Source organism: Elaeis guineensis, chromosome 2 (genome assembly GCF_000442705.2).
Source record: "Elaeis guineensis isolate ETL-2024a chromosome 2, EG11, whole genome shotgun sequence".
In the NCBI taxonomy this organism is placed as follows: Eukaryota; Viridiplantae; Streptophyta; class Magnoliopsida; order Arecales; family Arecaceae; genus Elaeis; species Elaeis guineensis.
Window position 1 is genome coordinate 91,638,269 of NC_025994.2, and position 12,893 is coordinate 91,651,161.

The 12,893-nt window shown below is 38.2% G+C and overlaps 2 protein-coding genes across 2 annotated transcripts; one reads left to right on the top strand and one right to left on the bottom strand.

The window, feature by feature from the left end:
* Positions 1 to 3,995: 3,995 nt before the first annotated feature.
* LOC140855306 (uncharacterized) lies at positions 3,996 to 4,754 on the bottom strand. Its single transcript, XM_073251180.1, has one exon. The coding sequence runs from the start codon at positions 4,752 to 4,754 to the stop codon at positions 3,996 to 3,998; it is 759 nt and encodes a 252-aa protein (XP_073107281.1).
* A 2,792-nt stretch (positions 4,755 to 7,546) lies between these two features.
* LOC140855710 (mannose/glucose-specific lectin-like) lies at positions 7,547 to 11,633 on the top strand. Its single transcript, XM_073252174.1, has 5 exons — positions 7,547 to 7,625; positions 7,712 to 7,915; positions 8,652 to 8,891; positions 10,136 to 10,324; positions 11,291 to 11,633. Exons 1-5 carry the CDS (start codon positions 7,623 to 7,625, stop codon positions 11,531 to 11,533), a joined length of 879 nt encoding a protein of 292 aa, XP_073108275.1. The 5' UTR covers positions 7,547 to 7,622; the 3' UTR covers positions 11,534 to 11,633.
* The last annotated feature ends 1,260 nt before the right edge of the window (positions 11,634 to 12,893 follow it).

Here is a 12,893-nt window from a genome sequence, read left to right on the forward strand (position 1 = left end):
GTAAGTATGCTAGATATTCAAGAAATCATGTTTCTAATGAATGATTGTATATAAATCATTGATAGTGATTTGTTACTAATTGGAACGTGTCTGATTTAAATTGAACTCTTGCATGTGACTTGTCGGGCTGAGCTTGATCCTGTGCATATTAGGTTAAGTTTGAAGAAAAATTCTTGATACACCACGTGGTGTAGAATGTATGCGTCGTGCATGGTGATTGGCTCAGGCACGAGATCGATAAAAAAAAATTTTTTTTCATATACTGTCCGAATCTGTATGTGAGCCAATCACCGAGGTGCACAGAGAATTTTTCTAAGTGTGAATCAAGCTGAGTTTGAGCCACGTTGGTAACTAGGCTAAGGCCAGGAGTATTGGTGGCCCAGTTAAATCCGCGCGGTGTGATCCTCCAGCTGAGTTGAGTGTAGATAAGTGATGAAAAAGAGAAGGAGAGATTTATTTTTATTTTTCTTCTCACTTAATCAAAAGTGTGTACAAAGACCTATAAATACAAATATGTAGACCTAAATACAGATAGGGAATAACAAGAATATGCCAAAGAATAACCAAGAATATGCTACGGAATAAATCCCTGATCCTTTAATTAGATATTTTTTTTCCAATTAAGCTTAATCCTTCCAATACTCCCCCTCAAGATGAGGCGAAGATATCTCGAAGCCCCATCTTGTCAGTCAATCCAGAAAAGGACAATGAGCTAAGCCCTTTGGTTAGAATGTCTGCCACCTGATCAGAGGACCGAATATAGGTAATACAGATCTGACCCTGATTAATCTTTTCTTTGATAAAATGACGGTCAATCTCGATGTGTTTGGTACGATCATGCTGTATCGGATTGCTTACAATCTCAATCGCTGCTTTGTTGTCACAATATAACCGAAGAGGAAATTTGTTTAAAAGTTGTAATTCCTGAAGCAGTTTCTGAAGCCAAAGAAGTTCACATATGCCTAGAGCCATTGCTCTATATTCAGCTTCTGCTGATGATCTAGCCACCACTGACTGTTTCTTGCTTCTCCAGGTAACTAAATTACCCCCTACATATGTACAATACCCCGAAGTAGATCGCCTATCATCCAATGATCCAGCCCAATCTGCATCAGTAAATCCCTCAACCTGGAATGTGTTGTGTTGGGAGAACAACAAACCACGATCAGGACATCCTTTCAGATAGCGTAATACTCTGAAAGCTCTCTCCATGTGTGATTCTCGTGGATCATGCATGTATTGACTGATGACACTGACAGCATAGGCTATGTCGGGTCTTGTATGTGAAAGATATATCAGCCTTCCAACTAACCGTTGATACATTTCTCGATCAACAGGAGCTCCACCATCTGTCACTGTTCGATGATTCTGATTTATTGGAGTAGTAACAGGTTTACACCCCAACATCCCAGTCTCAGAAAGCAAATCTAGTACATACTTTCGTTGTGACAGAAAAATACCTTTGGATGATCGTCCAACTTCTATGCCCAAAAAATATCTTAGTGGACCCAGATCTTTTACTTCAAATGCTTGCTTTAGTTTTCCTTTGAGTTGTTTAATCTCATGATGGTCATCTCCTGTTATTACAATATCATCAACATAAACCAAGAGTATAGTTTTCTTTCCCTTGAGATGTCTATAGAATAGAGTATCATCTGCATTACTCTGTCTATATCCCATTCCTTTTACAGTCCGACTGAATCGATCAAACCAGGTTCGAGGAGACTGTTTAAGACCATAAAGTGAGCGCTTTAGCTTACAGACTTTTCCAACTGTTGCTCTAGTCTCAAATCCCGGTGGTATCTGCATGTATACTTCCTCCTGAAGATTTCCATGAAGAAATACATTCTTTACATCTAACTGATGTAATTCCCAACCAAAATTAGCAGCACATGATATAAGTGTTCGAACAGAGTTCATCTTGGCCACTGGAGCAAAGGTTTCATCATAGTCTACACCATATATTTGAATGTATCCCTTTGCTACTAGCCGAGCTTTGTATCTTTCCACCTTGCCTTCTGGAGTCTGCTTTATAGTGTACACCCATTTACACCCTACAGGATGCTTACCAGCTGGCAGAGTGACCAGATCCCACGTCTGATTTTTGGATAAAGCAGTCATCTCTTCTAACATTGCTTCCTTCCACTTAGGTTCTGCCATAGCCTTTTGCCAGGTACTAGGAATACAGACAGAGTCTAATGCAGCTATAAAACTTTGATAAGATGGAGACACATTCTTATATGAAACATAATTAGTGATATCATAACGGTAACGAGCAGGAGGAACAATTGAGCGAGTACCCTTCTATTTTGCAATAGGAATATTAAGATTAGAAATGGAAGAAGTAGTAGAAATATTGTTACCATTAGGAGACTCTAGAGAAGAAGCTTCAAGCGGTGGAGATACCTGGGCAATTGGTGGTGAATGCACACTGGTCTCTTCTTCTTTCTCAATACTAGGCTCCCTCTGAACATCATTCTCAATACTAGGATACTCCCCCTGAGCATCAGAATTTGGTGTGTATAGAAAGTCACCCGGAAGAAATAATTCTGGTGTCTTATTATCAGATAGACGACTTCCATAATAAGCTTCAGTTTCTCGAAAAGTAACATCCATAGTAACAAGCATTCGTCGCTCAGGAGGATAATAGCACTTGTATCCCTTTTGAGTAGCAGGGTAACCGACAAAGACATATTTTAATGCTCGTGGATCTAGTTTTCCTACTGAAGGTCTATGATCACGAGCAAAACAAACACATCCAAAGACCCTAGGAATGACTACATAATCAGTAGACCCTTTCAAACATTGTATGGGGGACTTAAACCCGAGAGTTCTTAGAGGCATACGATTGATCAAGTAAGCCGCGGTCAAGACAGCCTCACCCCACAAGAATTTAGGGACTTGCATGGTAAAAAGTAAAGATCGGGCTACTTCCAATAGGTGCCGATTTTTTCTTTCGGCAACTCCATTTTGAGCAGGAGTATCAACACAAGTGGTTTGATGAAGAATTCTGTGAGTTTGAAGATACGCACGAAACTCCTGATTAATATATTCTGTGCCATTGTCAGAACGTAAAATTTTAATTTCAACACCAAACTGGGTCCCTACAAATTTATGAAACTCTTTAAAACAGTTTAAAACTCCCGTTTTTTTCTTCAATAAATAGACCCAAGTTACTCGACTAAAACAATCAATGAAGGTAACAAACCACCTATGGCCCTTGAGATTATTGATACTACATGGTCCCCATACATCAGAGTGAATTAAAGTAAAAGGTTGAGAACTTCTAATTCCAGATATAGGAAATACTGTTCTGGTGTGTTTAGCCAATTCACAATGATCACAAACTAACAAATTTTTATTGCATTTAGTTGATAAAGATGGAAATAAACGACTAAGAATAGAAAAAAGAATGTGACCTAGCCTACGATGATGTAACATAAGTTCTGAAGTGGCACTTTCAGCAGACAATGCATACCCCGTCAAAGAAGAGCTCATACTTTTCTCATCAGTTGATAGATAATAGAGTCCATTGTGCATTCTACCACCCCCAAGTATCTTCCCCATTTTCTGCTCCTGAAATAGACAATGTGAAGGCCAAAAAGTGACAGAGCAATTCAAATCTCTAGTAACAGAGCTGATAGAGAGTAAATTTATAGGAAAGGATGGAACATGCAATACTGATGATAATCTTAAATTAGGAGTACAGTCAATGGATCCTTTTCCTGAAATAGAGGTAAAAGATCCATCAGCTATTCTGACCTTGTCATGTCCTGAACATGGTGAATATGAAATAAAACTATTAGGTACCCCTGTCATATGACTGGATGCTCCTGAGTCTATTACCCAGGAGTTGGATGTCTCACAAGTAAATGCATGTGACTTATATGAAGTACCTGAGTGTGCAAAAAGGGAAAAATCACGATATTCGTCCTGGTGGCTAGACTGTTCCAGAGTAGAAGGTGTGGTGTTAGAAGATGATTCATACTTTTCCATCATTCGTCGGAAGGTCTGATACTCCTCTGTAGATAAGCTGTGTATAGCACCCACGATCTCTTCAGAGAGATTGGCTTGGGAGCAGATCCACGAACATGATTCTGTCCTCCAGTTCTGCCACCACTACGACGACCACCACGGCCTCGACTACCACGCCCAGGCTGATTTGGGCGGCCATGGAGATCCCAGCAAAATGCCTTAGTGTGCCCAGGCTTTTTACAATGAAAACATACCTTCTCACCTACTTGCTGTGGCTGTACGGTAAGGGCTGATCTTATAGAACTATTGGAGTCAGAAGTCACTCGTCGCCGTGTCTCCTCGCTTAAAACAGTAGAGAAAACTTGACCTAAACTAGGTAAAATATCTCTGGCGAGGAGCTGAACTCTGACAGATTCATATTCCGGATTCAGACCATATAGAAAGTCCTGGACCCGTTCTTCTTCTAAATATTTCTGAAATCCATCAACATCGATGGAGCATTGTAGAGCAAAAGTTCTATAATGATCAGCTTCGGACCAAAGACGTTTCAACTCGGTGGCATATTCAGTAATAGATAAATCTCCCTGACGAAGCTGACGTAATTGAGAACGGATCTCAAATGCTTGAGCAGAATTCTGTTTCTGTGAGAACATTTGGGCCACCGTCTCCCAGACTTCCTGTGCAGTCTCCAGCAGTTGCACACTTCTTGCCACATTTGATGTCATGGTATTTAGAAGAAATGCTAGAACAACAGAGTTCTCCATTCTCCATTGGGCCATATCCTGCTCATTATTATCAGGTTTCTTCTTTGTGCCGGTGAGATATCCCTCCAAGCCTCGCCCTTGTACAAGTAGACGAGTGCTCCTCTCCCATTATAAATATGTCGTTGGGCCATCAAGTTTTACAGCCACTTGAAGAGCATTCAGCAATCCACTATCTCTTGACGAACCCCCTGATCGAGTGGCAACTGTAATAAGCCGATCCAGCAGACCTTCAAGATCTTGAATAGTAATTGGATTGGCCATATAAACAAAATAATAACCTCACTGACACACTATCAATGAATCACCAGACACACGAATCACCGGACATACTGTAGATACAGGCTTCTTAAGTATCTAGGCATAAAAGTTCTCCATTTTTTTTTCTTTTTTTTTTTTTGTAAATGAAATAGAATAAAGGATTAAAAAAGGAAGCTGTGGTAAATGTGGCTTTTACCGATTATGTATCCCGTGAAGCACGGGATTGCTGCCGTCACCGGCGACGCCTTCGGGGGCTGGAGGAGGAAGAAGAGGAGGAGAGGTTGGAGGCCGCAGAGGTCGCCACAACGCCGGGTTTGGAAGCAGCAGAGGTTGCCACAACGCCGGGCACGCCAAAGCAGAGAGGTTTCGGTCGGGTGGTGGAGAAGGGGTTTCGGCCGGGAAGGAAGGGGGGCCGGGCACGCCAAAGCAGAGGTGGGAGACGAGGAGGAGGAAGAGGAAGAGTTTGGCCGGGAGGTGGAGGAAGGGGTTTCGGCCGGGAAGAAGAGGTTTGCAGTGGCGATGGCTGCGGATGGACTCGGTGGATGCAGAAGCTTTGAAAGGACTTCGGCCGGGAAGAAGAGGCTCGGATGGACTCGGTGGATGCCGGCGAAGGGGTTTCGGCCGGGAAGAAAAAGAGGGCTTCGACCGGGAAGAAGGGGCTCGACGGGAAGAAGTGGCTCGATGGCTGCGATGGCTGCGGTGGCGACCGGGAAGAAGGACTGCGATGGCTGTGGTGGCGACCGGGAAGAATGGTGACGTCGAGCAATGGCTGAACAATGACTTCGCAGTGGAAACTGGGGTTTCGGCCGGAAGTTTGCTGTGAAGAGAGGAAAAAAAAAATAATGAAGAAGAGGGCAGAGGTGGGCGGAGGGAAAAGGAATTTTTTTTTCTCCTTTTTTTTTTTTAAGAAGGGGAAGGAAAAAAGAATGGATCAGAACCCGGATGCTCTGATACCATGATGAAAAAGAGAAGGAGAGATTTATTTTTATTTTTCTTCTCACTTAATCAAAAGTGTGTACAAAGACCTATAAATACAAATATGTAGACCCAAATACAGATAGGGAATAACAAGAATATGCCAAAGAATAACTAAGAATATGCTACGGAATAAATTTCTGATCTTTTAATTAAATATTTTTTTTTTAATTAAATTTAATCCTTCCAATAATAAGAATAGGCGAGCGGACACCTTTTAATGGGATGGAAGGCCCTACCGCATCTCATCCGCCGTCAGGGTTCGTGGTATATCCAGTCCCTACCTTTTTTTTTTTATTATTATTATTAAAGGTAAAAGCTGTCTTGCTTCCACCGACCCCACCCGATTCTCTTCTTCGCCTCTGGCCACCATTTCGTTCATCGTTCCGGGAGTCATCCCCGAGTTTCCGTCTCCCACGCGGGGCAGCGGCGGCCCTCAGCTGGATATCGACGGTCGCCGGCGCGTCTCCTATGGCCGCCGGGAGCTTGGCCCGTTCGGGTTCCAGTCACTGTGAGGGAGAGGAGAAGGAGAAGAAGAACAAGAAAGAGAGGCATTGCCGGCGGTGGCGCCTGCGGGTGGCTTCCATGTTCGAAAAGATTGAAGAAAGGATAGGAAAAGGTATGTTTTTTTGATGTTTTTGTCTGTCTACTTTGCCGAACTTTCCAGAAAGGGCACTCGCTCGAATTAATACTTCTTAGTGTGCCGGGGAAAGAAAGTTACTTCTTTTTATTTCCATCGTCAATGCAAGAAAAGCAATCTGGAAGATCGGGTTCTTTTTTCAGTGCGATCTTGCCGTGGGTATCGAATTCGATGGGTATTTCACATGTTGAATGCGACTGCGAATAATGTTTTTGTTTTTTTTTTTTTTTTTGCTCACCAAATTTCTCCAAAACTATCGTCTTAACTGATTGTTATAAAAACCACCCATGCATTCAATTAGCTGCATCTTCTTTGAGCTCAAGAAAAGATACGAGTTCGCGAAATTGAGATAGTCCTTTACTGTCTGAAAATGTTAAAAAAATATTAATCACATAATTAAAGCCAACGGATAGAAAACCCGGTATTTATCTCGAATTAAATAAGAAAAAATTGTAATAATTACTAAAATAAATAAATAAATAAAATAAAATGAATGCTCGGCCACAATGCAATCGCACGCGTGCTGGCCAAGCCGAGCCAGGTCGTGCGCGCGTATGGAACTTCACAAAACCCAAAAAAAGTGTTTTCAATATAAATCCTTTCTTAATTTTTCCTCGATCCAATGCGGGACGAGATAACTCAAGGCCCTGGAGTTTGGTTGGAATTGATTAGCGAGAATTTTGAGTTTTCAATTTTTTTTAAAATACCAACAATAGATAAGACGAGAGATAACAAACATATTTCGTCAAAAAAAAAAAAAAAAAGAGATGACAAATATATCTTGCCAAATAGGATTGACAATAAACATAGCTCGCAAAATAAAATAGGAGGTAACAAATATATTTCGCTTTGTAGAAAGTAATGTCCGATAAGATAAGGAACAATGATCTGATTCTTCTTTCTTCTTACGGCATCTCCATCCCTATCCATAAATAGGAGGCTCAAAGAGGACCTCAGGATATGCCAAAAGACTAGCGGCAACAGAAACTAGTAGTTTGCGCAGCTTCTCAATGGTGAGGTCCAGGATCTTAGGGTGGACCTAATTTCATCAACAGTAATTCATTTTATATGAAAGCTAATATGTGGTCTACTATTACAGGCTAGCAAAGTGGATGGTGCTAATGTGTTGGGGCCGTGGGGAGGATCTGGTGGGACTGCATGGTCATTTGCGAATGCTCAGGCAATCACCAAAATCAAAATTAACGTAGGAGATATCGTTGATTCAATTACCTTCCAGTATATGGATGGTAAGACAGCCCGCTGGTCCCCTAGGTACGGGGGTGTCGGGGGCAAGCCTACAGAGGTACTACTTACTCTAAGATGGTCTTTTCCATCTGATTTAATTTTATTTTTTAGGGGAAATTAGTTTCTTTCTATTGTGTTGACACTCGTTTAACAACTGTGCCTGTTAATTAATTTGCAGGCCTGTAACAGATATAGCGATCAATGTTAGCAAGGCTTGCCACCGTATATCAATTATCTAACAAAATAATAATAATAATAGTAACAATAATATATGTATGTATATAATGAAAGCAATCACTTGGTCGAACAATCTTATTAAATTCGTCTTTTAAATTACTTATCAATGAACATTGGTGTATACCTTGTGGAAGACAGGAAGAACAACCAGGGGATTTTGCCTACAATTTTGATGGTGATATTAGTTGAGTGAGCATTGCTGTTTTCTGAGCAGTAGTAATTCATGAACTGAATATTATATATTTTTGTTTATACTTTTAAATGATGCATTGCACTGAGGATAATCAATATGTAGGTAATAGCTCTGACTGCAACAAATTAAACCTGCATTGGCAGCGCATATAATTAAAATATCAGACTTCACATGGTGGAACTCCAGAGAATCCAATACCTGATGGCCATAAATGCATGGATAAATATTCTTAGACCCAAAAATGATGGCGTTTTTGTTTACATGAGCTTTATGTTCATCATGGCATGTGAAAGTTTTACTGATTTCATTATTATTACTACTATTATCATCATCATTATAATCATCATTATTATTTCTTTTATAGATTGAACTTGGACCAGCTGAGTTCATTATCTCCATGAAGGGCTATTACGGTCCATATGTAGGAAAGACAATGATATACTCACTCACTTTTGTTACCACCATTCACGAGTATGGCCCTTATGGCCAAAAGAAAGGAACTCAATTTTTTATTCCGAAAGGTACAGGTTTGATCAGCGGCTTCTTTGGGCGCTCAGGTGACCAACTTGATGCAATTGGGGTCTACATGAAAACACCTATTGAGGTAAACTAATTGTCAGCTAACTAGTAGTGCTCAACATAGTATATTTGATCAAATTATTTTCTTAAAGCCTCATCCAAGTTGACAAATTTGACAACGTTCAAAGTTGTAGTTTAACTTAGACAAATATCCAAAGCAACCGAGAGATATATAGATTTAATTAATTATTAGCAATTAAATTGTACATATGGTTGATGCTATATTGCTCTAGAAAGATGGAGTTTTATATAAACTTGAATTTATTTTTAAATTAATTATACAAAAAATCTTCATCTATATATTTGGAGATTTTTAATTTTTTTCTGAACTTTAATTTAGTACTATCAGATCATCCAACTTTTAATTTTATTTAATTGGTATCCTGATTGTGAATTCCATATAGCTGTCATGATGGAATTATCACATAATATCAAGTAATTAACTTGCTTATGTGGTAGAAACAGATGATGTAGAAGGTGACATGATATGACAATTCCATCATAGTAGTCGGATAAAATCCATGTTCAGAATCTAAAGTCAATGAGTTTAAAAGTTGCATGACCTGATCGAAATTGAAGATCGGAACAACACTGAAAACTCCCAAATAGTATAGATTTTTTTTGTATAATTATTTTTTTGAGAGAAAAGGGGTCATTTTAGCTCTTCCCAAAGAAAAAGTGGTTTTTTGCTCTTTTATAATGGATGCAGTCCTCTAGCTCATGATTGCTCATATATTGTGAATAGCTTTCTAGTATATATAGGGTGGAGTTGCTTAAAAAATTTATTGATAGCTCATACATTGATGTGCAAAGTGCCTCAATTTGACAAAAAAATTATTAGATGGATCAAATTCATCATGCATGAACTTAAGGTAAAATCATTCTAGATAGATTCATTTGACCCTAAGATGAAATAGTTGTGAGAGTAACTTCACCTTGGATCTATAATGAACCTAGTCTATCTGATAATTTCTCTAGAAGAAAAAAAATACCGACTTCTGTGTGCTCCCATGGCTAGATGTGCTTTATTAATTGGCCGGTTCATACTCCCGTTTTCACCATTACTGCTATCCTCCTGTTATGCATGCACGTCCATGACTCTATAATTACCTATTATCCCTTCATTCGCTCGTCCATTGATAGAAACCATTTGTTAGCACAACTTCTCAATGGTGGGTTCATGACCTTAGTGTGCGACTAACTAATTTCATCATCCATAGTTTTTTTATATATTATTTTCAACTAAAGCTAATATGTCTGCTGTTACAGTCTCCTGTTGCAGTAGGGCCATGGGGTGGATCTGGTGGGACTGCATGGTCGTTTGAGAATGCTTGGACGATCACCAAAATCAAAATCAGTGTAGGGGATGTTGTTGATTCAATTACCTTCCAGTATATGGATGGCAAGACAACCCGCTGGTCCTCTAGGTACGGAGGTGCCGGGGGCAAGCCAATAGAGGTACTACTTACTTTAGGATGGTCTTTTTCTCTAATTTAATTTAATATTTTTAGGAAAATTTGTTCTTTCTATTATTTTGACACTTATTTAACCGCTATGACAGTTAATTAATTTGCAGGCCTTTATAGATATGCATGCAGTCAATGTCAGTGAGGCTTGCCACCATCCATCTCAATGATTTAACAAAAATAAATAAATAAATGTAATGAAAGCAATCAATTGGCCGAACAATCTCATCAAATGCATCCCTCAAATTAATTATTAACATACATCGGTATATACCTTCCGAAGAAGGAAATAAAAAGGACTGCATGTGATACTGGTTGATTGAATTCTGTTGTTTTTGGAGCTGTAATATATAAACTTCACAGTATGTATTCTCGTCTATGCTTTTAAATGATGCATTGGACTAAAGATAGTCAATATATGGATGGTTTCTCTGGCTGCAATAAAACCTGCTTCGGCAACATATATGATTATTATAGGCTTTACCAAGATGAACTCAAAATCCAACATCTGGTGGCCACGCATGTGTAGCTCAATATTCTTGGACCCAAAATGATAATGTTTTTGTTCGCACTAGCTTTATGTTCATCATGGCATCTGAATGTTTTACAAATGTCATTATCATCATCATCATTGTTGTTGTTGTTGTTGTTGTTATTATTATTATTATTATTATTATTATTATTATTATTATTATTATTATTATTATTAATGCCATCATCATTATCATCGTTGTTATTTCTTTTAGATCAAGTTATTTTGGGATCCAAGGAAAGAAATCTAAGGCAAGGAAACCTTCTTTTTCATCAAAATATTTGCAAGAAAATATCATGACATTAATATAGAAAATGCGATATATATATATATATATATATATATATATATATATATATATATATATATATATATATATATATATATATATAGGTTTGACCTTAAATTTTTCTTTTTGTTTTGTAGATTGATCTTGGAACCAACAATAACCTCAAGGCTATATATGGCCACTATGACAATTATTATGGTAAGATCGTCATAATGTCGCTTACATTTGTGACCACCACGGGCACCTATGGGCCATACGGTCCGGAGAAAGGAACTGCTTTCTCCCTTCCTGTGAAAGCTGGGAAAGTTGTCGGCTTCTTCGGACGTGCAGGTCAATGGCTTGATGCTCTTGGGTTCTACTTGAAGCCCACTTCGGCCTAGTTATTCTAGATCAGCTATGGATCTCTACTTAAATATCGTCGCATTATAATGAATAATGGAGATGCTATCTCCAAGCCCTGTTTGTTGTTGTCTTGTTGAAATGTAGAACTATGTATGCTTGCTTATGATTTATCCCTTCATAATAAATGGAAAGGCTAAGAACTGATCTCTTTGTTATTATCCTATTAATTTCCATTGGTAGATTGCATCCGTATGGACAAAAGATTGAGTTATCATTTGGATTTAGACTTGGAGCATGTATTTAATTCCTGGTGCAGGCGAAAGTCTTTATAATGCTGTGTGTTTATCAGTCCAGATCCGGGTTGTGTTTTTTAAGTCCTGAAATGTTTGGGTTTGAATTCGGGCTAATTCCAAAGCTCGTGGGCACGCGTCCCATGGATGCCCATACTGGAACAGTGAACAAACAAATGGCTCTACGTGGCCATCTTCCAACGAATTCTGTCAACCAGTTCAAAGGCATCTCTTTTAACAATTCTTTTAGGAGAAACAGAAACGCCGAGATAAGTGAAGGGCTTGCCCTTGACATCCACTTGTAAATTCGGGATAATCAGTCATTTCAAACTCAGATTAAAAATAAAAATTGGAGAGACCTAATTACTTGATGCGCTCATATTTTATTTAGAAGCCTTATTTTATCTAATTATTCCAAATTACCGATAGGGTGGAATGTCTCCAAATCTAATATATATATATATATATATATATATATATATATATATATATATATATATATATATATGAAAGCAGAAATTAAGAAAAAGTATGTTAGCAAGTTAAGCTATCCATATAAGCATCAACTTATCATCTATAAATACTACATGGATCAAAAAAAATCTACAAATATTATTAAATTAAAAGAAAAAAATATTATAGTCTTAAATAACTAAATTAAAATTCATGTATACAAATTAAATAATGTAATTAAAGCAGGATATTATTATATTTTTGTAATTAAAATTTATACGTAATCAAAAATATAGATTAATATTAAAAATTTAGATGAACATTATTTTATCATATTAATTTATTAATTTAAAAAATAATTAATTTAAAAAAATTAATGATATAATTTAAAATCCGTAAACAATGTGCTGGCTCAAAATTAATAATATTGTGCATGTTGTTGACATCTTGACCTGCGCTGCCAGCCATGTAGATTTTCTCTGTCTGTTTGTAATAAATGGAGATCATCGTCCCATTGAATTATGTAGGTCAATTGAAAGGGTGCGGACAAGAGAACAAGGCCTTTGTTGGGGTAATTTGGCCGACTCTTTTGATTCCGACTTTCAATCGGTCTGATAAACATGAATTGTCGATTAATAATTGATTGGCCAATCAA

Bases quoted from the DNA above. Each gene is read 5' to 3' on its own strand.
- LOC140855306 (XM_073251180.1), bottom strand. From the start codon at position 4,754: ATGGCCCAATGGAGAATGGAGAACTCTGTTGTTCTAGCATTTCTTCTA.
- LOC140855710 (XM_073252174.1), top strand. The intron at 7,916-8,651 runs GTACTACTTACT...TTTCTTTTATAG, and splicing joins TCGGGGGCAAGCCTACAGAG to ATTGAACTTGGACCAGCTGA. The intron at 10,325-11,290 runs GTACTACTTACT...TTTGTTTTGTAG, and splicing joins CCGGGGGCAAGCCAATAGAG to ATTGATCTTGGAACCAACAA.